At 42.0% G+C, this 24,160-nt stretch overlaps 3 protein-coding genes across 3 annotated transcripts in view; 1 reads left to right on the plus strand and 2 right to left on the minus strand.

Moving 5' to 3' along the window:
• Positions 1-2,029: 2,029 nt before the first annotated feature.
• LOC141778229 (free fatty acid receptor 2-like) lies at positions 2,030-4,358 on the plus strand. Its single transcript, XM_074652423.1, is given in 2 exon segments — positions 2,030-3,005; positions 3,008-4,358. Coding segments are annotated over 2 exon segments (1,011 nt in total). The 5' UTR covers positions 2,030-2,278; the 3' UTR covers positions 3,292-4,358.
• Positions 4,359-4,960: 602 nt separating this feature from the next.
• Positions 4,961-10,171, minus strand: LOC141778376 (uncharacterized). Its single transcript, XM_074652607.1, has 5 exons — positions 9,863-10,171; positions 8,660-9,091; positions 7,093-7,179; positions 6,963-7,004; positions 4,961-6,796 (listed from the first exon to the last, which is right to left on the minus strand). Exons 1-4 carry the CDS (start codon positions 10,116-10,118, stop codon positions 6,973-6,975), a joined length of 807 nt encoding a protein of 268 aa, XP_074508708.1. The 5' UTR covers positions 10,119-10,171; the 3' UTR covers positions 4,961-6,796; positions 6,963-6,972.
• An 8,855-nt stretch (positions 10,172-19,026) lies between these two features.
• Positions 19,027-24,160, minus strand: part of iglon5 (IgLON family member 5) — a 93,654-nt gene continuing 88,520 nt past the window's right edge. The window contains exon 8 of the mRNA XM_074652536.1: positions 19,027-22,825. Within this exon, the coding sequence (XP_074508637.1) occupies positions 22,722-22,825 (104 nt within the window). The 3' untranslated portion in view covers positions 19,027-22,721. The remainder of the gene's footprint in view (positions 22,826-24,160) is intronic.

Below are 24,160 nucleotides of genomic sequence, written 5' to 3' on the forward strand. Positions count from 1 at the left end.
GTTTGAGCTCAAACAGCATCTCAACAACAACAACCCTGATGTCACTCTGTAAAACCCAGCTCTTACAGTGAAACACACCAGCTTGCATAATACGAATGTGAGCGTCCAAATGTATGTGTGGAATACAAATGTGATGATTTCAGACGGCAGCGCATTGCCTGGAACTCAAACAGTTTTTCCTTCTTTGGTTGCTCGTCTAGGGCGCCGAGCCGAGGCATGTAAGAAGTTGAAAGGAGTTTTTTTGAATAAGATGGAGAGCGGGAAGTGACTGACATGGTAAAGGGGACAAATACCCAATAAGGACGGATATCAGACGGTGACAAAAATATCCCAAACTCACACAGGGGAATCAAGTGTTTGAGGACTAAGCTCAAGTGAAGGTGCCTCAGAGTGATTTACATACATTAACCAACATCAAAAGGACTCTTTGTACACCTCTGAGTCATTATTACTTCAAAAGCTCGTTTCTCTCACTTTGTGAAATTAACCATGACTATCTGTGCTTTCACCTGTTTCACCTGTTTAATAGAAACTTGACCCTGCTGTGATATTATGAGGTAAATATAAAAAGGCCATTGATCTTGGGTGTTTTTCCGTTGCATACAGAGTGATGTCACAATGGGAAGTCTCATCAGTCTTCTCTGAATAAACCACAGTCTTATTATTGTGTACAGTATATGGCTATTCAAACAACTGGCCTTTGTTTGGATAAGTATATAGCCGGCCCTGCTGAGCGGCTGCTCCGACAGCAGGTCATCGCTTTTCTGTCAAATGCCCCCTTTTTCCTCTCCTTCTCGTAATAAAGAGGCTTCCATGTAGAAGCAGTGGATAACTAAATATGATTTAATAAGCTATGATCAGACAGGCTTGCAGAGACCGTCTGCATATTGCAAAAAAAAAAAAAAGCCCAGTTGTTACCACAGAAACCGTGTTTGGCAAGCGTGGGAGATAAATTGCGGCACAATCTCCCTAATAATAATTTCTATTATCTGCGCTGGATGTTTAGATTATCATGCAAATAGGGGGACGTGCCGGTCGGCAGCAGGTGGGAGCTGGAGGCTGGTGAATAGAGGAGATCAAATAAAACAGTTGAGCAATCACCACATGTGGGAGTGCCAAGAAACATGCAGTGGGAGAAGGTAAGCCACAATTACTCCTTTTTTTAACATTTTTGACGTGGTTTCGTTTGAAAAATAGGAAGCTTGTAGAGTTCGTGTGAACTGACGAATCACCACTGCAGACGAGGAGGAAGTCTTTACGTTGCTTAAATAGGTGGCAATTCTTTGGTTTCTTCACATTCCTCTGTAAAGCGGTGAAAAAAACTCCCACCTTGTTTTGTCACCGGGCTGTAAGAGTTGAGCTTCTGTCACACACTGTTCACTTTTATGTGATGCTGCTCAGTACATAAAGGGTAAGAAACTTTCTTAACATCATAACTTCCTTAAAATTATATCTTTTTTCTTGTGTTTTTTTTTTTTAGGTTTCTGCAAATTTCCTCCAGTCTTTATTTTGTATTGTTCCTTTATAATAAGATGCAGGACTTATATACTGATGACAGTGGTGTGTTGTGTGAAGCTGGGCTGGCTAAAGCTTTGAGACGCTCATTTCCCCGGTGTAGTTAAGTCATTACGTTTATGAGGGTCATCATTTTCACAACGTGTCTAGTATTTGTGCATATAGTGAAAACAGGGGCTGGGAGCTAATGATAAAAGCATCATTGTGCTGTATTTACGACACAGAGGAAGCAATAACGCGGCATTATGGTTTGTATACAAACCCATGCGCCAGACCAAAACACTGGCTCCTCATTAAGAGATAATTCAGCTTCACAATAAACCCTGAAGTAGAAAGAAATTAAGAGGGGAGATATATAAAAAGGAATTATCTCTGGCTGGCTTCTTCCTGTGGTGTTACAGCTTGTAGGCTAAATGTATATAAAGTATAGCAGTGCACTCTTAAAGCAAGTGTCAAATGGACAGTATAGGTGGAAATACTGTGCTGTGCAGCGGGGTAATCTCTTTCCATTCTCTCTTATCAGCAGAGCTCGAAGCCCTCGAGGAAACGATGAGCGTTGGTTTATCGGTAGGGACAGGAAAACCACGCTGTCTCGCCGGGTTTGTTCCAGGCCACTGACCCAATAAGAAGCCGTCGTCTCCTGCGGTTCAAACTGCCCGACAGATCAAACCTCCCTGTGCCGCGGTGTATTCATCCCCCCCCCCAGAGTCGAGGACATAATGTGACACATCTCGATAACTGACTGACTGACATCGAGGCCACCATGCAGGAGTGCCACACTGGACTGTGTCTGTCTGTCTACATCATCACCTTCGTGCTGGGCTTCCCGGCCAACGTCCTTGCCTTTTACACCTTCTGCAAGAAAGTGAGGCAGAAACCCACGCCGATAGACATCCTGCTCCTCAACCTGACCATCTCTGACCTCCTCTTCCTCCTCTTCCTGCCCTTCAAGATGCAGGAAGTGATGAACAACATGCTCTGGGACATGCCCTACCTGCTCTGCCCGCTGTCCGGCTTCATCTTCTACATGACCATCTACAACAGCACCTTCTTCCTCACCGCGGTCAGCGTGGAGCGCTACCTCGGCGTGGCCTTCCCCATCCAGCACACCCTGAAGCGGCGACCCGTGTACGCCGTCGCCGCCAGCATCTTCTTCTGGATTTTCTCCTTCATCAACCTCAGCATTGTGTTCATCGTGCCGTTCATCGTTTCTGGAAACTCTCCGAATGCCACCTCGGCGCACAACGTCTCAGCCGTCGGTGACGTCAAGAAGGAAGTGTGTTATGAGAATTTCACGCAGGCTCAGCTGAAGGTCCTCCTGCCCGTGCGCCTGGAGCTCTGTTTGGTGCTGTTCTGCATCCCTTTCCTGATTAGCAGTTTCTGCTACATCAACTTCATCAGGATTCTGTCCAAGCTGCAGCACATTGACCGGCGCCGGCGCCTCCGGGCCATTGGCTTGGCTCTAGGAACGCTGCTGGTATTCGCTTTATGTTTGGCCCCTATAACGTCTCGCACATTGTCGGTTTTATCACGTGGCGAAGCCCCGACTGGAGAGACAAAGCCCTGCTGTGCAGCACCTTTAACGCCTGTCTAGACCCTCTCATTTTCTACTTCTCCTCCGCTGCTGTGAGGAAGACAGTGGGTAGTGTGATGGAAGGGGTTAAGAGTCGCCTCAACAGGTGCATGTCCTGTCACATGCTCTGGGCTTTGTGGGGGGGGATTAACACGACTGCAAAAGATAAGGAGCACAAACAAGAGGAGATCAATGCTATCTAAGCTGACTGAACGAAAGCTGTGAGCAGCTGCCTTCGCTAATTTGTTATTTCTTCATCCCTGGAAGCAGGAAATGAATGCCATGTTGATGTTTTCACACGTGAGAAAATGACACACTGTTTACTGTTTGACTCTCTGATGAACTTCCTGTTCGGAAACGAGACAAGAGAGGAAACCTTCTGTCTGTCTGAGCGGGCCACAGCAGTTTTTTTTTGCAGCGTAATGAGAAAAACCACAGGCCACTTTGAACCGTCACATTCAAATGAAAAACATGTCTTACGTAACAGCAGGATTTCATAAGATCTCCAGGTGTTGTGGAGTGCTGCACCAACAAAACGAATATCTAAGCAACAGCTGCGGGACGTCACCTCTGAGCAATAAGAGATAAAGCTTTAACCACGAACAGGATGTCGTCTGTTTGTAACAATATGCTCATTATGTGTGGGGTGTTGTGGGAGAACTGGAAAAGAAGATTCAAGTGTGGTGAAAATGACAGCCATAGGATGCAGCTAATATGCAGTTTGCTTTCATGTGAACATATTTGTGTGTTTTGTGTCTTGCCTTGCCCGACTATGACCATTCTAATGCAGATTTTAGTTCACATAATTGTATATTTATACTAAGATTTGATTATACGGTCATATTGAAACCAAAATGTGACACCAAAGTAGCACACATGTATATGAATATATGTATGAATGCATGAAACATACGTGTGAAAGCTGTATGACATGGGTTGTAATTAGACAAAACACAGATTTTCATACACAGATCGTATAAACATATATTTTGCATAATGTAGTAGTCAGATAATAGGTGGTGCATGTGTGAGAAGAAGAAGAAAAGAAAGTGGTGGCATGTTACAAACATGTAATAATGATAATTATTTGTTTCTGAAAGAGTGATTGACGAATGTGAACATTGCATATGAATATCCACTGCATTACATGAATGTAGATGTGATAAAATTAATACCTTTTTGATATAATGACATTCATTAAAGCAGTTTAAAATAAAATAAAAATAAGAATTAATTGTGAGCAATAGCAAATTTATTGAGCAGAAAAAAACAAACAAGGAAGGTTTTAAGGAAGGTTTGTTTTAAGGAATAAAATATTCAGGCTATGAATGATATATGAACAATCTCTCTGTAAGAACCTTCAGAATATAGATGGGAATGAAATTAGAAAGTTTGGTGTATATACTGAGGTGGAAATTTCCTTTAAATATATATATTTTAAAATTCCATACATTTTGAAGACACTTCAGGTGAATAGGATAAAAAATGTAAAATTTATTTCCATGAAGACAATTATTTTTTGTATCACAAGTTTTCTGAAAATGTATGTTTAAATATGCAAATGAGGTATTATCTTATCAAATATGCGCACATTTGCATACATTTCCAGAACATAAATCTGAACATTGGATAAATCCAGGTTTAAAATGATTGCCTTTTTCATTGTGTTGACATATTAGAGTCAGATATTCTCTTTTATATTACTCCATAAATCAGAAAATACTGGTCAACAGCCATAAAAAAGACAACAAAAAAAAACATTTTCGCCATGCTTAAATGTTGTATAAATCAGACTATGAATGATATATGAACAAACCCCTCTGTAAGAACCTTCAGAATATAGATGGGAATGAAATTAGAAAGTTTGGTGGATGTAAGAGTTACTGAAGAGGAGATTTCAGGCTCAGAGTTTGAGAAAATACTCATTTTGAGAAAACGGCCTTTTATTGTAAAATTTTGCAAGACAGGTGAACAGGCTAAAAAAATGAACTAATACAGTAGATATCACCATGAAACTTCCCCAGTTAATGACTGACATTAACACAATTATATTTTGTATTACAAGTTTTCTGAAATGTTATGTTTAAAGGGACTGTTTGTAACTTCTTACACGTATAAATCAATCCGGCTCGGTGTCCCATGCGCGCTCCCGTGTGTCTACGCCGTTCAGACTCAGACTCCAACACAAACTACACGGAAGCACCAAAACCACGAAGTTGTATCTAGTGAAGCCCGTCTGTTAAACAGTGTTGGCCGTGGTCGGAGGACGCGGGGGAGACCATAGCTTTGGTCTCCAGGGCCGGAGTCTCTGCTGTACTCTGCTCCTCTGCTTGCCTTCACTCACACACCGCGCTCGTTCTCGTTCAGCTCGCTCCACCTCTCACGTGAATACGCGCACACTCCACACTGCAGAAGAGTTAGTTTAGCCTCCAGACCAACAGAGGTTTCCCGTGTCTTGTGAAGTGACGGGGCTCCGCAGAGAGAAACGTTATCGTCTCCGACCAAAACTCCGGCGTCTCCCCTGTTCCCTCCGGCCGCGGTCGGGAGGCTGAGGCAGGAAAAGCCAACACTAGGATCAGCATTGATTCATGGAGAGACTTTCATCTAGCGTCGTTTAGCTGACGTGTGTCTCCTCACTGTGTTGAGCGATGCTCGTTCATGTCTATGTAGAGCGAGCACAAGTGCGAGCAACAGGACGCTGACTTTCGTTGACCTAATGGCCACAGGTGTCGCTGTTAACAAGACATTTATGATTCTTACAAACAGTCCCTTTAAATATGCAAATGAGGCATTATCTAATGCTAACTTTTGGTAAATTTAGGAGAAATCCACCGATGCAAATAGACAAAGTGAAGTAAAATAAACACCTAAATGTTTATTTTGGATGTTTTCTTTCCACTAGTCTGAAATAAGACCAAACATTTATTTTTTTTAAATTGCCTAAAATCTCAAAAGTGCATGAAAAAAACAATAGTTTTGCCTGGGCTGTCTCATCTTGAACTGTAGCCTCTTGGTCTAAATGTAAAGGTCATTATTACTGTCAGTATTTTGTGATCTTGGTCGTGTGGGCAGGCCTAAATTAAAAATGAATTTACCCCCCAACACATGAATCAAGATCTCACCCCACACGTTGCACACTTAAACAATGCTATCACACAAGCAAGCGCTGGCATCGACCGTAATCCTGTTTTGTGAGGACTAGGCCTACATGCGCGGAGGTTGAGCTGATCACTGTATCTGTTTGACAGGTGGATCATGCATGAAGCATTCATTCTGACACACCAGACCCCAGTGAATGACTAAGATGTGCGAACTATACCAGCCCACTGGCACAATGAGCAGATCCCAAAAAGAAACCACGGCAGTCAGCATGCCGCGCGGCGATAAAAAGAGTTGGAGAGATAAACAGCTTTGATGTGCAGAAGGAAATCAGCGTTGCATCAGTGTTTAGAGGATATAGAGTGTGAAAGCAGAATATACAGCAAGAGGTTTAAAAACGGAGACTTTCAAATATCAAATAGAAGAGAGGGAGAGAGAGGATTATACTGTATGTTTACTCAAAGCGCAGTATTAACTGTTTAGTCAGAGGTAATTCTCATTTTTCAGCGATGACTCTGGACTGTGATGTTGTTTGTCAAAGGTTGGTCTGCTGAGATGAACACCCGCCGGCCCTTTTTGTGTTTTCTCTCCTATTTCATTTTGTATTTCCTGGAAGACAATAATTGGTTATTGCGTCAGTGTTGACTTTTTCCTAACAATGTGTGATAGGTTACAGGGATAAGGCACAAAGAAAAACATCCCTTTGTGTGTGTGTGTGTGTGTGTGTAGCCTACATGACGTGTTTGCCAAAGGTAGAGGAGAATATTGTACTCACATGTCAGATATCATTTTCCCCGCACGCAGAAATGTTCGACTGCTGTAGAGAGCAAGATTGCATAGATTATTATTATTATTTTTTTTAACAGCTCCCTGTAATTCTCGCTGAGTGGTTTGCTCACATTTACCTTCCAATAAAAAGACGACGGTCATCGCAGAGAGGAGGCACATCTTGAGAATGTTCAAGTGTATAATCAGCTCGTTAGGGGAGGCATCTGGAAAGAAAAAATAAGACCTGAAATCACTGATTAGCACTGACTTATCACGTTATTGAGCACGACAGAATTAAATCAGGAAAGGTTGAACTGGCTTTGGTTGATGGACATCCGCCTCCTCGCTGGGAGGAGAGGTGTTTAAACATTGATTGGGGGAAAATCATTAATTTGTTCAAGTATGCAGTATTGCAGGCAATCTGTTGCCTTGGAATGATCGATATCTGACCCACATTAACAGTCAAGTAGGGCAAACACTGAACAAGCGTTCAGCTGGTGGTGTGTGAGGCCTCGTCGTCCCTGAACTCTGTGGCAGTACACGCTGTGTTATTTGGAAGGAAGTTGCCTATATAGACTAGCAAAGTGGGCGTCCAGGTTTCCAGAATTAAAAGTCTCTACAAGGTGAGGTAAACAGCAGTTGGAGCACTAACAAGTCATGAAACCTCTATCGGTACAAGAGTTGAGCAACTGCATTAGATTAAAACAAGATACAAGCCTGTGTACATAAAAACTAAAATCTGCTCTTATCATTGTTTTTATAATGATAATGACTACGTGTAATGTGAAAGGAGTTGCCTGTAGTGATAAACCCACACAGAAATATCAAAAACATTTCAGTTTCCTTCAGCTCTACTGAGCTTTTTTAATGTCTTTCAGCTTTTTTTCCAGTTTTCTGGAACCAAAATTTTGGGTTCAGTCTCACCGCTCTCATCATCATCGTTTCCAGAGACAGAACACAGCTGTTTTTATTTGTAAAAACTCTGATAAACCAACTGTATACTACCTGTTCAACACCGAACAGCAGACAGCGACTACCTAGTGGACAGAGTCTCTGTTTTTTAACGGTTAGAGAGTCAGATATTTGCCTCAGGAGATGGTGGAGACCAAATTGGAGCTAAAAGGAAAGTAATTATTGGACTTATATTTACCAGGAGGCCAAAAAAAAACATCCAAATGAATGATAATGTTGCTCCATAACTTCCAGCCCAGTCACAGAGCATGTAACTTATTCATGTATTGATTTGTGATCATAGACACAAATTTCCCATTCTTTTCATGATGGTCAGCACAAAATCAATTCTTATATAATCCAAATGATTGTAAACCAGGAAGTATAAAGACGCCATGTAGGTAGAACGTCGGGGTGGATGGATCACCCAGGAGACCGGTGTTCGTGTCCCGTGTGAAACCAGAAGTCAACGTTGATTTATTTGTCACGTAACTTCCGTACTTAAGTTACGGAACTTCCTGAGTTATTCTAACCCAAACCGTGATCTATTCATAAACCTAACTAAGTAGTTTTATTTTGAAAAGACTGGAGCGGAAATTTACAGGTGCGTCTCGTGTTGCCGGTCATTTGTAGGAAAACACACAAAAAAATACGTTGTTGAAAGTCGTGTTGAGCGTCACAGAAAAAAAGGGAAATTTCTGTCTATGTACACGAATCAAATGCAATTTGAATCAACTCTTCTTTTTTCTTTACCCCAGGTGAAGGAGGCAGTCAGAGGCGTGGTCATAGCAGGGTGGTCCTGAACCTTACAAGTGAAGGTGATCCCTGTTTCCAAGGACTCCTTCTGTGGGAGGACAAACACACTGAAGAGATAGACTTCCCGGCTGTGGTTGTCCATCACCTGGAAGCACTTTGGGTGGCTCGAAGGCGTGGAGTTCACCAACCAATCTGAGGACAGCAGGGCTCCGTCAGCCGGGTGTTCAGACAGGTTACCGTGAGGGGTGAACGCAGAAAGGGTGCAGTTGGTGACTGACAGGTGATCGATATTGGCTGCCGCGCTCTGATAGGTCCAGGTGATGGCGAGCTCGCTGGGGTGGAATCCTCCGGTGAGACAGAAGAGAGCCCACTGACCGGTCTGTGGGTCCGGGGGGATCTGGAGGTAAATCTTGGGAGCAGAAGGTGGTGCTGGGAGTGGAAGAGAAACAAAGTAAACACATCAGATGAGATAATTCAGTAAAATCAGGTCATTGCAGCAGCAAATAATAATAATAATATGCAGCAAGGGAAAATAGGACAGAAATATGAAAAGAGCGGATGTATTAGTCATAACGCAGCCATTTATTTAAAAAAAAGGACACATTAGAAGGATGTAATGTTGATGAAAAGTACAAGAACACATAAATTAAAGTATGTATGCATGGTGCAAAATATGCATATCTGTAAAGCCTTCAAAACACAAGAAAAAATTATGTAAAATAGTACATACATTACAAAATTAAAACATGCAGAATGGGTAAAAACATGCAATATCACTTGTTATTTGGTGCAGGCAACATTGCATCTAGAGAAAATCTAAAGGATGCGTTTCTTCTGCATGAATGGTTTCCACATAATAATTTGTCCATCTCTCCCTGCCTTGTTTTCTGGTGAGTTTCAATTCCCTGGGCAAGATCGATACAACGCACTGCACATGGTGCCGGGGTGATTAATTCTAGATCTGTCATGAAACTGCTCAGGCAAAAAGATGAACTCGGAGGGAATTTCACATGGCTTGAATTTTTTATAGATTGAGCCTGGCCGTTCCTGTTATGGTGAATCATGATCTCGTATCGAGCCGCCTCTCACTAAACGCTGTGGCTCTGCTGCACAGAAGATACAAATGAGATGTAATTACCAGCATGGCAACATCATCCAAGCAGAGCAACGAACGAATGAAACGAGCGATTTGTTTCTCACCCATGACGACCAGCTCGGTCCCGTTGCCCCACTCCGGGTCTTTCTGCAGGACGTTCACCTCGCAGTAATACCACCCAGAATCCTCCAGTGCTACCTCGGTGATCACCAGGGAGGAAGTTTGATTCTTCTCCACGACGAACTGCCTGGACGACTTTGGGATGAGCTGCTTTCCCGACTTCATTTTGAACCACTGAACCCCATACTTGAGGGATTCAACTTTGAAATGACAGGACAGGGTTGCCGTTTCACCCCGCATCACACGGAGAGAGGGAGGGAACTGTCTCACCCTCAGTCCCTCTGGGGTTGCTGTCAGGGCTAAAGACAGAGCCATTAATAGAACTTGTCATACAAGGAACTTTTAAAAAGTGCAGAACAGACCTGCGGGTCGACTACAAATACTTTAAATGTGTGTTTAGTATGCCTGGGTGAGAGCTGGGACAAAGAACAGACACATTCAGACTCAGTTTTATAATGCACCAAACAATGTGGTGAACTTCAGCGAACAACAAATGTTTTTTTTAAAACTAATTTTTTTCTCTCAAACAAAGACTAATCCAGACACTCTCAAGTACAAAAGAATTCAACAGCGTTGGAGTATCTGTTTGACTGTGGCCACCGCTTGTCTTGCTGAGTGTGATGAAGTGATTATTAAGTGCGATGATGATGAAATACTGCAGATAAGATAAGCAAAACACTCAGGAGTGCAGATGACAAAGAAAGAAGACCAGCAAACAAAAAAAAAAAAATGGCACAAAAACAGGTTGCGTCTTCTACTTCTATTCATTATCAGCAAGATTTATGCTCTAATTCAATCATTTTAATAACGTAAAATATATGTTATTTAATTCCAAATCTCAAGCTTAACAGAGGTCGACCTTGGATGACAGTTAATACAAAGCACATTCTGTAACATGACTGACTTTCCGACTGACCTGGTACTTGGCCTGCCAACAAAAGAAGCAAACACAGGAGAGGCGGTTTTGCCATGCCGCTGTTGTTCCCTCCACTCCAAGCTCGAGTGGTGAAATCATTTCTCAGGCACTTTTAAGTCTGAAGCTCGCTGTGCTTTAAAATGTGATGGTGTCAGCTTGTTTTGTGGTTGCACTCTATGGTTAGAGGTGATGGTTCATTAATAGGTCAACAGAAACCTGAATCTCAGAGACTGTTGGGGTGAAAAAAGCGACGCTTGTTAGTGTCTTGGCAAACAAATAGGCACCCTGTCTGCATGCTGACACAAACCACAGTGCAACAGTAAGCAAGAGCTGCTGCCAATACTCTACAGGTTTCTGTTTCCCTCCACAGACACATACATATTTACAGCCAGTTACCTGCTTGAAAATACCCATAACACACAGAACCCTTTATGAGTCGAAGTAGTGACCACTTACGTCTCTTTCTTCTAGTTTAGAGGATTTGCAGCATATTACTGAATGTGTTGATGTATTCCAAAACTCTTATTTTGATTTTGGCTTTTTGAGTTTTTCTTGTGCAATAGCTGTAAATATGAATTTACTGAGTGGCCTGACGAGCTACAGTATAATTAATTCAGATCCTCCGGGGAGAGCGACGACTTGTGATAGCCTACTAGGTCTAATCATCATCATCATCGAAGCAAAACACATAAGTTTAAAAATGTGAGTTCAACTTGAGGAAAAAAACAGTCTGCTTATAACTTCACACTCTAAATTGAAAACTGCAGATTATCCACTCTGTAAAAACACTAAAATTGGAATGACTTAAAAGGGCGATACGTGACAAATTACTTTACAAACAGTGATGTATGTAACCCAACATACGAATAGTCGCATTAATATAGCAGCAAACAAGTATTATCTATGCAAAGATATAGAGGAGTAATGTCTACCTGAGCAGAGAATGAAGTCACTCTGCCTCTGTGTGTTGTAATCAGAGCTTCTCTGTACTTTGTTGACACCGCCGGGCCGGCTGCACATGCTTCTTAGTGCATGTTCGTGCATGTGAGCGTGCCCCACTGGCTAGCTCACGGCCGCCACACTGTACTGCTCTCAAACGGCGGTTACAGCTGATAACGTGACGTGACGGCGTTGTCACTGAAGCGTAACACCCATCCCCCCAGGTTAACCCTGTCAGCTCTGTCAGCACTGTTGCTGTTGTTTTGACTGTTAGAGCAATATAATTGCTCCCAATATCGCATTTTGCACCTTTAAGTTTTGCTCACAGTATTGGTAAAGGTCAATGTCACCTTCTCAAGTCCTACCTATCTGATGAAATCATCCCCTTCTATTGTATACCAGCCTTATGTACTTAACAAGTAACATATTCAAAGTACCTGTTATGCAAAGTCTAGTGTTACTGAATCCTCAGGAAACCTAGAGTGTATTTTATATATATATATATATATATATATATATATATATATATATAAAGTAGGGCTGTCAATCGCTTAAAATATTTAATCACATTTAATCGCAGGATTGTCCATAATTATTCGTGATTGTAAATTATTCACACATTTTTTATCTGTTCAAAATGTACATTAAAGGGAGATTTGTCAAGTATTTAATACTCTGATCAACATGGGAGTGGACAAATCTGTTGCTTTATGCAAATGTATGTATATATTTATTATTGGAAATCAATTAACAACACAAAACAATGACAGATATTGTCCATAAACCCTCACAGGTACTGCATTTAGCATAAAACAATATGCTCCAATCATAACATGGCAAACTGCAGCCCAACAGGAAACAACAGCTGTCAGTGTGTCAGTGTGCTGACTTGACTATGACTTGCCCCAAACTGCATGTGATTATCATAAAGTGGGCATGTCTGTTAAGGAACCCATTTTCATTCACATACTGTATCTTGAGGTGAGAGGTCAAGCGACCCCTTTGCAAGTTTGGAGCATTATTTAGCCTCCTTCACGACAAGCTGGTACAGATTCCTTAATATGGATACCTGTATTTTCACTCTAGCTTTAAAACTGAGCCGCTACACCCTCCGAAAGATCGATTGCGTTAAAGAAATTAGTGGCGTTAAAGCGAATTTGCATTAACACGTTACTATTGCGTTAACTTTGACAGCCCTAATATAAAGTATAAAGTTATATAAATACCGTGATTTAAAGGGGACATATCATGATAAACTATCTTTCAGTGCTTTGTGATCATAGATTCTGGAGCGCCTACCAACTGAAAAACTGTGAAATAAGACAACCCAGTCAGTTTTTTTGGGGCTGTCTAGATCAGAAAACGTTTGATTCCACCAGCCATTCAGAGTTGGCTCCCCTTCCTATGTCACATGCAGGCTCATTAGAATATATCAGCCCCAATCTGAGTATCTCCATCTCTTTTTGGGAGGTGGTCTTAAAGAGACAGGCACGAAAACGGAGTGTTTCAGACAAAGGGTGAATATTCAGACTGACAGTATGAGAAAAATAATGTTTTTTGAACATTACAGCATGTAAATATGTTCTAGTGGAAACCTAAAATACAAGTATGAACCTGGAAATGAGCATGATATGTCCCCATTATATGCAGAAATTGTTATTTATATATATATTTTTCACACAAATTACTATAGAATACAACTTGATAGTTTTTCCTGCCCAGACTAAATAATTTCATCCTCTCTGGACGGATGTAAACAAACAGAATACTGATTTTGTTATTGCATTGAATTGGGGAAGATTATCTCCCGAAAGCTATTATCGATTTGATTGACAATAAGTGAGTGAACATGTGGCGCTGTGAGCGTTTCCTCCTGCCTGTAATCACATGACAACAGCCAGTGTTAATCAAAGTGGACCCCGACAAGCTAGTTAAAAATGAATAATTTTCACATTAATGATTGGTAATGACTACAGATCATTTCTATTAGGAAGTTATCACCCACTCATAACGTTCAAATCATTTGTTGCCAAGTGGTTTGATATGAGCCATTTATTCTGACAGACTCATCAAACCAAACATTTTAATAAAAAAGAAAAAAAGAAAAACTGCAAACGCAACAAAAGCAGCGGCTCTTCACTCAGCAGGAAGCAGAAAGCGAGCTGCAGCGAGTCGCCTGACCTCGCCTCCTTTCCAACCGCAGGGGCCGACCGAGAGCCCGGCTCCCCAGCAACAAACCACACACAGTGATTTCTGTTAAAAACAAAACAGATTTTTATTTTTTTGTCTCCCTCCACTTGATATGATTTTTAACTCCACTTCATGGATTTTGAAAAAAAAAAAAAAAAAAAAGTCACACTCGGAAATAAAAGTCAAAGAAGACACGTTCAGCAAATAAATGGATAAAAAAAAAAGTACAATCATCGCTTCACAGCACTGAACACCCGTCAGGGTGGAGGACAAATGTTTTGTTCCTTTCATAGTTTTCTGTCATGTGTGTTTACATCGACGTGATCTGGAGAAATGTAATGCTGCCAGTAATTCATGAAGGAACCGAACATGCCCTGTGCAGCTCGGAGAATACACACTCACACACATACTGTTAGATGCAAGCCCCTTGAATTACTCACGCTCATTGTATTGAGCTCAATACACACTTGCACATAGACGCACAGGTACACACACACACACACACACACACACACGCACATCATTTATATCAGCAACGTCAGAGTGGGCAAACCTGGAGTACCGAAGAGTGGGAGGGCAGAACTTTTTCACAGGTTATCTTCACACAAAAAGAAACGGAGGACAGGAAGCGTGGAGGTGTGTGTGTGTGTGTGTGTGTGTGTGTGTGAGAGAGAGAGAAAGAGCAAGAAAAGAAGAAGAAGAGGAGAGAGAGATGGGTTCCACATTCAACACCAGCCTAAGCCAACTCATTCCCTCAATTATACACGGTGGGTTCTCTTCTGGTAAAATATGTTATTAGTTTCCAAATGAGACATTTTCCATTACTCTGCAGCGAGGGTTCCTGCAGTCTGTTCACTGTTATTGCCCTCTCGAGGCACAAAGCACGTGACCGGCCCCTATCACACATCCTGTCATGTATCCCAGCCTCCGGCGCACCTGACGTGGTAATAAGACAGTTGTAGCCCGCATCAGTGACTTCACCGCCAGCCCCGCCGCCGCATAACTGCAATATAAATCAGCACAAAAACACCAGTTGGTGCTGTCACTCGTGAAAGAAATCCAAGTTTCCCCTGTCAGTCCTCAGCACCACAACCAATATTTACCCCTCGGTTGATTGACAAGGAAAATGCCAGGCGTGGGCTGGTGATTCAGAGAGGCCAAGTAACGGGACTCTTCCCGTGTTGGAGATGTGAGGTGGGCGACTTAATGACTAGGGGAGACGTGGTGGGCGAGATGCCTCCATTGTGTCGCCTGGTTCGTGCGAGCGTTGCCGTTGCTCAAGTGGTGGCGGCGGCGGAGTGCAGCATGCTGTTAATTAGCCCAGACGCTCCTGTTCTTAGAGAGGTGAGTGATTGACAAGACGCCATCTGTGGTCGCGGTGAGGAAGAGGGCGAGGCTGACGTCTCTGTGGCCCGACATCTTTGCTGCAAGCTGAGGTTTTAAATATATACAGAACACCTGAATGTGTGAGAAAACTCAGCTAATTACTAACACTAAACACAGCACTAAAACATCTATCCATCTATCTATCTATCTATCTGTCTGTCTGTCTGTCTGTCTGTCCGTCCGTCCGTCCGTCCGTCCGTCCGTCCATCTATCTATCTATCTGTCTGTCCGTCCGTCCGTCCGTCCGTCCATCTATCTATCTATCTATCTATCTATCTATCTATCTATCTATCTATCTCTATATATGTATACCTATCTATCTATCTATCTATGTATGTATGTATCTAAATCTAAAGCATTAACCCCCTGAGACCCGATCCAGACTGACTTTACTGTCTTTCCGAGGCTGTAGCAGGTTCAGTTTTTATACATGGATATCATATGAAACTAGAAAATGTAAGGAATCCGTTGGTGCCATGTCGTACTCTCTCGTCGGGAAGGAGGCTCAGTAACGCTCCAAAGTTGGGCTTAATTTTTGTGAGGAAAAACCGGCATGGCCATTTTTAAAGGGGTCCCTTAATCTCTGACCTCCACATATGTGAATGTAAATGGGTTCTATGGGTACCCATGAGTCTCCCCTTTATATACTGTACATGACCACTTTGTGATAATCACATGCAGTTTTTTCATGCAGTATAAATGCAGTTATTTTCGCCTATACTAAAACGGTGTATTTGAATATTTCTGCATACTGCTGTACTAAAACCATCTTGGAATTACATAAACTGGGTCTCACTGTAAAGCTGAGACTCTTGTGGATCCAATGAGCCCAACTGTATTCATCTGTGATGATGTTAGTCCTCATAATAGCCATTTCATTGTCGTGAGACCATTTTTAAAAAATTTGACCTCACTGTATAAAATGACCTGTGGTGACCTCTAGGATAATCACAGCCTCATGAAACTTTACAACCACAAACTAGAGACCTAGAGCATTCAGAGGATGGATGGCTTTCCTAGCTAGATTGACAATAAGGAGGTTTCTGAGCAGTTTACGCATCAGAAGTGCTCGCCATCCAATCGCCGAAAAATGCTATTCTTGCAGAAATATCAAAATATCAAAAGTTTTTGATACCAAATCACAGCATGGCTTTTTCTATGGTGTTCCTCAAGGTCTTGGTGTCTTAATGTGGTATTTTGGATGGATTATTGATACTTTTTATTGATTCTTGATTGGTAAAAAATGGTTAAATTTAGCACCAACCTGTGTAACAAATGGTATCAACCCCAAAATTGCAGCAACAGCTTATGAGACATAAGTGAGCATGAGGATGATCATCATATACTTCTATCATAAAGCTCTGACACACTTTCTCAATTTATTTGAATAAATAGATAAATTAATTCATGTTTATTTCTGATTTATGACTATAAGAACTTGACACACGGTGTTGAGCTGCATCTCAAATTAGTCTTCAGGTTCTCAGCTTTCAGATGATGTACACCACTTCTATGTGACATCTCCTGTTGACCTTCTATCTGCCCCTAAAGACCCCCTGTACCTGGGTCTATTGTTGGTCTCAGAGGGTTAATGAACACTGATCTTGATCTACATCCTGTGACTGTCATGCGACTCTTTAATGAACAAACCTGATGTCGTTTCAAACACCTTGCCGCGTGCTCATGCTCACTGTTATGGAGACTTTTCCTCGTCACAATCCCGTCTAGCATGCTGTTTACTAATGCACTCATTAGCTGCGGTAATGGAAAGGTACTGGGGTCTTAATAGACTTGCAACATGGACTTTTGCCCATGAGAACTGAATGAGCCTGTAGATAGTTTGGTAAACAATGGATAATTAGGATAATATATGGGAATTAGGCGTGCTTTGCTGTAAAGGACGTGAGCGGGGCATTTAGAGCGATGATGATCATTCATATATAATTGTCACTCTGCGTATGTAGCCTTTTGGTATACCGACTGGTGCTGCAGCGTTTGCAATTCCTCACAATATTCAATTATAATCTGTTACATATAATTTCTTGCTATTGTATCGCGCGCTCACATCTTATCTTTGTGTGTTTTACAACCAGACATGAGCCTCTGGATACACATTCTCAACAGCTGCTGATATTGGCAACTGCAAAATGATCCAGGTTACATCTCTGTCATTACTGATAAAATATAATGCAACATTACAGCAGCCACTGGAGTGTAAAAGCCCAGGGAGCATGTACGGTTGACGCTTTATTATGTAGCAAAACAAACAGCAGCCCGGATTGACTCGAAAAGAAAAAAACCAAATGATTAATTCTTCATTCCCTGCATCTGAACCGTCGCTCTGAACACATAGTTTACTGAGCTGACATTACAGCTTGCCCAAATAGTTTCAGAGAAGGGTTTAAAATCGATGCGCAATTAGAGGTGTCTTGTATCAGGCATGATGAATGATGCTCTCTGTTCTAAGGCTGGTCTATAGACACTTGATCAATTCAGCTTCTGGGGACCTGGTACGGCAGGCCGGGAAGAAATTGCTCTATTCCAAAGCCATTCGGTCGAACGTATTGATTAACCATTGCATTCTGAATTGAACGTCGGTCCGGGATCTGTTCTATGTTGGGAGGGTGTTGTAGGAAAAGCTACGGCGCGAGCCTGCCACATACAAAACTGAAGAAAGCAGTACATTCAAACCCTCTGTCACTATTCTACAGTCTCGGCTTTAAAGCACCATCATTATTTTACTGCAACAGTTCAGGAACAATGTGCGGTATCTGTCCTTACACCCTGAAGAGCTTAATTACCTCTCAGCAAAGGCACAGTGCTCTGAAACTGTTAAACGTATTTCAAAGTATTTTACAACACTGTATATGTTAACGAAAACCAAAAGTGCCATTTACAACTATATACATTCACCTCCTTTTCCACCTGTGTAAAACGATTAATTGAATCTTAACACCCTTATAACAAAAGAAGTATACTTCAAGTTTATTTTATGATGTAAGCTTAAGTATAGTTCAAGTATAATCCCAAGTACTTTATGTAATAAGTATACTAATATCAATGTACTTCAATACTTCTTGGGACTAAATTGGCCCACTTTCTAGTTTACGAAAGTATACTTTTAAGTATACTTTAAATGTAAGAGTAGTAAACTTTGAGTACACAACTAGTTTACATCTAAGTTGTATTTTGTATTGCAACTTTATTATGAACTATACTACAAGTGAATTTATAGGTATACTGTTAGTTTACCAGTTATATACTTGTTGCCCAGTTTTTGGTTTATGAAAGTACACTTTAAAGAATAGTCTCGGTAAACTACTAGTTTAGTTTTTTACTGCAAGTATACTTGTTAGTTTTCTTTAAGTGAACTTATAATACTTAGCCAAATATACTTTTCTGTATACTTGCCAAGTAAACTTAGACTTTTCTGTATACTTGCCAAGTACACTTAGACTTTTCTGTATACTTGCCAAGTACACTTAGACTTTTCTATATACTTGTCGGTACAAACCAAGTATACTTCAGTATAATTAGTTCATCTCTGATAAGTACATAAACAGTAATCTGAAAGCATACTCTCTTATTCTAAGTTTTGAAAGAAGTATACTAATAGCAGCATAACTTGGATAAACTTCTTTTTTGTAAGGGCATAAACAAAAGTACCGCTATTACTGTAAAGTGCAACACAACGCTGTAAACTGGCACTCCTGTTCGTGCTAGTTTTGTGAGCTCAAAACAACAGCTTCCTTATTAACAGCGACTCTGTAAACAGATCATAACCTTCAGCTGCAGGAGCCAATCAACACTTTCTCATCAGGGTGCGCCGAATGTAATTAGAGGCCGAGCAAACGTCTTGTTTATATCACTGTAAACTCATTGAACCCCGGTTGGGGTGTTATTTATACACTTAGAAGTAGGCCAGACTGTGTTTGTGATCAAGGCTATGTTAATGCTGTTCATATTACATAGTGCAACCATAAATAGAGTGTGGTACACCTTCCCCTGGGGAAGACCACGGCGCTCAAGTTTGGAAATGCAATATGAGGGCCTGTCTGTCTTCCTCCACTAACTGGAGGGTTCACAGTCTGGTTGGTGTCATCCCATCTCCCTCTGGCTCTCAGTGATTTGCATTGTCAGGGTATCCTCCCACAGGCCCGTCGGACCGGGTGCTATCTCAACAGCTTCTACCCTCAAATTATGCACCCAGGGGGATCTGCTGCCTCTCTGCCGACACCCACCCTCCCCTCACTCGCACCACAAGTGTGACTCATTTACATACATCATGACACATGAAAACATATTTGTACAAATGCCCACATTCTGTTTATCATCACTCCACGATTTCAAGTCATATTGCCCGAATTATTCCCCTCCAGTTTTAACCCTTTACCCATCAACCCTGAACACAACATACAATGTTTGCTTGTTTCTTTTTTCTTTTCTTTTTTTTTTTTTCAAAATCCACCCACACACGAACATTGACGTGCTTTTTTTCAAACCCACATTGAGAAACATGACAGTATGTTATTTTTTTGTCCGTGTTTTTTTTGTTGATGTTTTCTTCTATTTTTTGTTCTTTTTTCTTCATCAAGGACAGATTATGTACATACAGATGTTATATGCCACTGACAAACCCAGTGGGACGATGACATGGAACAGTGTACAGTATTTGAGTGGGAAACAGAAGAAGAAGAAGAAAAAAAAGGCAGCATGAAAGACTGAGAGGATGGAAAAGTGACAGAAAAAAAGAAGCACTGACCAAACGACCTGCTCTTGTGCTTGAAATGGAATCCGTCATTATTTTCGGAGCAACAAGACGCATGCACAAACAGTGTGTTCTGTCACACGGACGACCCGACTACACTGCAGAGGGCAAGACTTTTTGAGTACAACATGTAGTGTTTTAGATTAAGGGCCATTTAAACAGAGCTTCACAATCATTTCAGAGTACTGTACACAGTAAAAGTACAACAACAGACTTATTTGATATACCTTGTTAATGTAATCTTTTCAGATATTACACCACAGCTTTAACCATATCGGATACCTCTTGCACAGTAGAGTTAGGGGGTTATTGCTGGTTTGAAACAAACAAAACACATTCAGACAATTGATTCAATACGGAGTAATTCCCCTTTAAGGTCGCAGTAGTCAGGGTTCAGCGGGGGTAAACTCATCTCTCCGTGCAGGCTCGTTATGGCAAATTTGCATATAGTCGCTGCATGTGAGTGGAGCAGTGTTTCAGTGGAGAAACGAGTGCCACCATATTGAAATATGGGCTTACCTCCCACTGTTTGTGCTGTGCGGGGGTAGCGGATGGATAATTGTGCCTTGGGGTTTTTGTAGTGCCCATGCCTGCATGTCACAGGTACACACTGGAGGGAGGACTGGTGCACCAAGGCGAGGCTGTCCTTGAAGAGGATTCCTGTCAGTGGCAGGTATGAGCTTGATTTATGGGGGCCATCATAGGCTGGCAGGAGGGACAGGTGGAGCCCAGGCTCCTTCACTTAGCCAGCCACAGGTGATGGCTAATTACATCTTTATCTCCCCGCGGTCTGGCCGAACAAGAACCGACTCACAGCAACGATCGGAGACTGACACGGATCCAAATCATTTATCTAGCTGGTCGGAGAGAGACACACTGATAACTGGACAGGTACGCTGTAAATGTGTGATGCAGTTGACAGCATGACAAAACAAAGTAGTCCAATACATACAAGTGTTACAAATTATAAATTACATCATCATTCACTGCTTCTGGACTTGGATGAAATAATCCCTCAGGCTGTTTCAAATGCGTTTTTAAAAAGCTTGTCATGGCAAAATAGAGCACATCACTTCGAAAACTTTACATGTCTTTTTTTTTGTTGTCGTTTGTTTTTTCGTTGTAGTCGTTCAATGTGTGTGACTTCTCAGAGTAAAGTACAAAAATTATTTTCCCCCACGCACGGCTCATTACCATCAGATTTTGATCTTTTTTTTTTCTCACATGGAATTACTATTCATAGTTATTCAAATACTTATTAACATCATCATCATCTGTACTATTATTAACACCAAAAAAGTAAAAGCAGGTAACCTTGCAGAGAAAAACAGACACAGTGCGGGGAGGGAGGAGAGGAGAGGAGAGGAGAGGGAGTGAAGGGAGTATGGACTCACAACAGGAACATCTCTAACCGGTACATGCTATCAACAAGCGACAAAGAGGACGGAGTCGCAGCTTTGAAACAGAAGATATTGTTGTCACTTGGACAGTCTCTTGCTGCTTCAGAAGACTGGAGCGGAGTCGAGGCTGATGGGAGATGTCGTTCGGCGCCGGGCGACTTGAGGTCGCCGGCGTGGCCTCTGCACTGCATATATTTACACTGGGGAGGAAGACGGAGGGAGGAGGAGGAGGAGGAGGAGGAGGAGGAGGAGGAGGAGGGGTGACACGGAGCAGAGAACACTAAAGCGATGCGAAGGGCGACTAGACAGAGCACGTTGAACAGAGGGGCGGAGGGAGGGGGTAAAAAGGTTTGGGTAGTGAGGAGGTCTACATGCGAAACCTTGGTATAAACCCCCCAAATTACATAAAGGGGGAGTTAAGACTGACGCCGTCACCACCCACCCTTTTTTATACATTTTGACATCATTCATAGCAGCTTCACTGCTACACAGTTAAAATCAAAAAGCCATACACGTGTGTGTGTGTGTGTGTGTGTGTGTGTGTGTGTGATCAGAGGGTGACACTTCACATGGCCACCAGTTGAACAATTTCCAAAAGGTCACATGACCGTCAATACCACATTAGAACTATAATTTCTATAAATATCCACCATAATATTGAGATTTTATGTATCATTTCCATAAGGCAAACATTGTAGGTCAGTCATTAGTCTATGTAGTATATTACATAAATGATCGTCCACTTGTTAGATTATCTGTTTTTCTCATTGATCACCGACACAATAATCGTTAATATACACTCTTTATCAACCTCAGCCCGGTGGAGATAATGAGGGGAAACGAGGTGAGGAGGGGAGTACCAAGTCAGACTAATCTGCAAGGCATTCTGGGAGACAGAAAGCGAGAGACAGACTGTGTGTGTGAGAGAGAGAGAGAGAGAGGGGGAGGAAAAGATGATGACAATGGTTTGACCTCGAAATTGAATTGAGGGTGCGGGGGTTTTTAGGGGTGGGGGAGGTGGGGGGGGGGGGTAATGTGGTCGTGTGTTTGATGCAATGATTCAATGGCTCCTGGAATAATGCATATTCTTTTTGTTCACAGTGATGGGTTCGTAATTAAAGAATTTCATTTCCTTCTTCCTTCCGTAGAGGAGGGGGGGGGGGGAGGGAGGAAGAGGAGGGGGGTAAAGGGCGGGCGGGGACGGGGGGGACGTTTAGGGGACGATTCCAGGTGGAGCTCGATCTTTACACCTTCAGCAGAAGAACAGCAGAGAGGGAAACCCAAACACACACGCCGACACTCATCCCGGCACGTAAAGCGGTCCCTCGGCCCTGTATGGCGCCCGGTCCTGGAGGAAGACAGACGGATCACAAGAAGAGAGGAGGGAGGGGGGAGAAACGTGTAAAATACACAGAAACAGTTTTACACTCATTACACCATCTGAAGATGTTTCTTTAAAGCTTTGTTTTTCTGTTTTTGATGGGGGGGTGGGGGCATGTAATATCCTCATGGCTGTGACACGAGGGCCGACATATCGACTTCCCTTACGAAAAAGTAGTATACTTCAAGTTTATTTTATAAACTGATTACCTGATTATTGGCTCTGACAGCCGAACATGCAGCAACCAGTCATGTTGATGCCGGTTACAGTTTTAATTCAATGTTTAAAGCTTGCTAACTCATCTGGATGGTACTTCCGTTGCTGACATGCATATTTTTGATGACGTCGGCTGTATAACATTAATGATGGCTCTGTCCCATTTAGGTGTGCCAGGAAGCCACGCTACTGATCACTACACGCACAATATAAGCACCCAGGAACTGGAATGTTATTAGTGACGCCTATTTGATACGTCTAAATGACCACCGTGACAGAGGTCTATTGAATTTCCTAATTTCGTTAGGAATGCTCACGTGGTTAATATCAAGTTACAAAGCCATGCAGTGCTGGAGTTTACATATTATAGGCTGTCAAACACAGGTGGGACTATTGACATTAATCATGGCTCTGTTCCATATATGTGTGCCAAAAAGAAAAGCCACTGAGCATGCACAGTACAAGCACACAGCCATTATTAATAATAATAGTTACACCTATTTGATACGTCTAAATGACCACCGTGACAAAGGTCTATTGAATTTCTTAATTTAGTAACATGTATATGGTTCAGGGCTTACATTTTGTCTCGTCTAACACTAATAACATTGATAATTGCTCTGTTCTGAGCCAGCATTCACAATACAAGCACCCTGGCACTGGGACACCTCATCAATGCAACCCTTATCAATGTCATTAGTTATGCCTGCGTCTGACAAGTCAAAATGTCCACGGTGACCAACGTCTATTGAATTATGCAATTCAGAATGTTAACATGGTGAATCTTGAGTTACAAAGCCATTAAATGCAGCAGAGATAACCTCAGAATGGTTCTCCAGAAGGCAAAATAAAAGTTATTTCAAAATACCATCAAGAATATTGTATTTGGGACACAAAATGACATCACGATTTAAAGGGACGATTGCAAGAAACCTTTCCTCTTCCTGTTTTGTGCCATTAGGCGATCTAGTAGATTTCCAAAATGCAACCTGGTGGCTTCTAATGTAACAGTGTAGAGTGAAAGCTACAGTAGTAGAGGCTGCCAGTGGTCTAATGGGCTCATTGGCTGAGGGTAATTACAATAAT

Source organism: Sebastes fasciatus, chromosome 12, assembly GCF_043250625.1.
Source record: "Sebastes fasciatus isolate fSebFas1 chromosome 12, fSebFas1.pri, whole genome shotgun sequence".
NCBI lineage: Eukaryota > Metazoa > Chordata > Actinopteri > Perciformes > Sebastidae > Sebastes > Sebastes fasciatus.

Excerpts from the sequence above, each read along its gene's own strand:
- LOC141778376 (XM_074652607.1), bottom strand. The coding sequence starts at position 10,118 with ATGCGGGGTGAAACGGCAACCCTGTCCTGTCATTTCAAAGTTGAATCC. Across the intron at positions 9,092-9,862 it reads GACCGAGCTGGTCGTCATGG|CACCACCTTCTGCTCCCAAG; the intron begins GTGAGAAACAAA and ends TTCCACTCCCAG. Across the intron at positions 7,005-7,092 it reads CGTCGTCTTTTTATTGGAAG|CAGTCGAACATTTCTGCGTG; the intron begins GTAAATGTGAGC and ends TGCTCTCTACAG.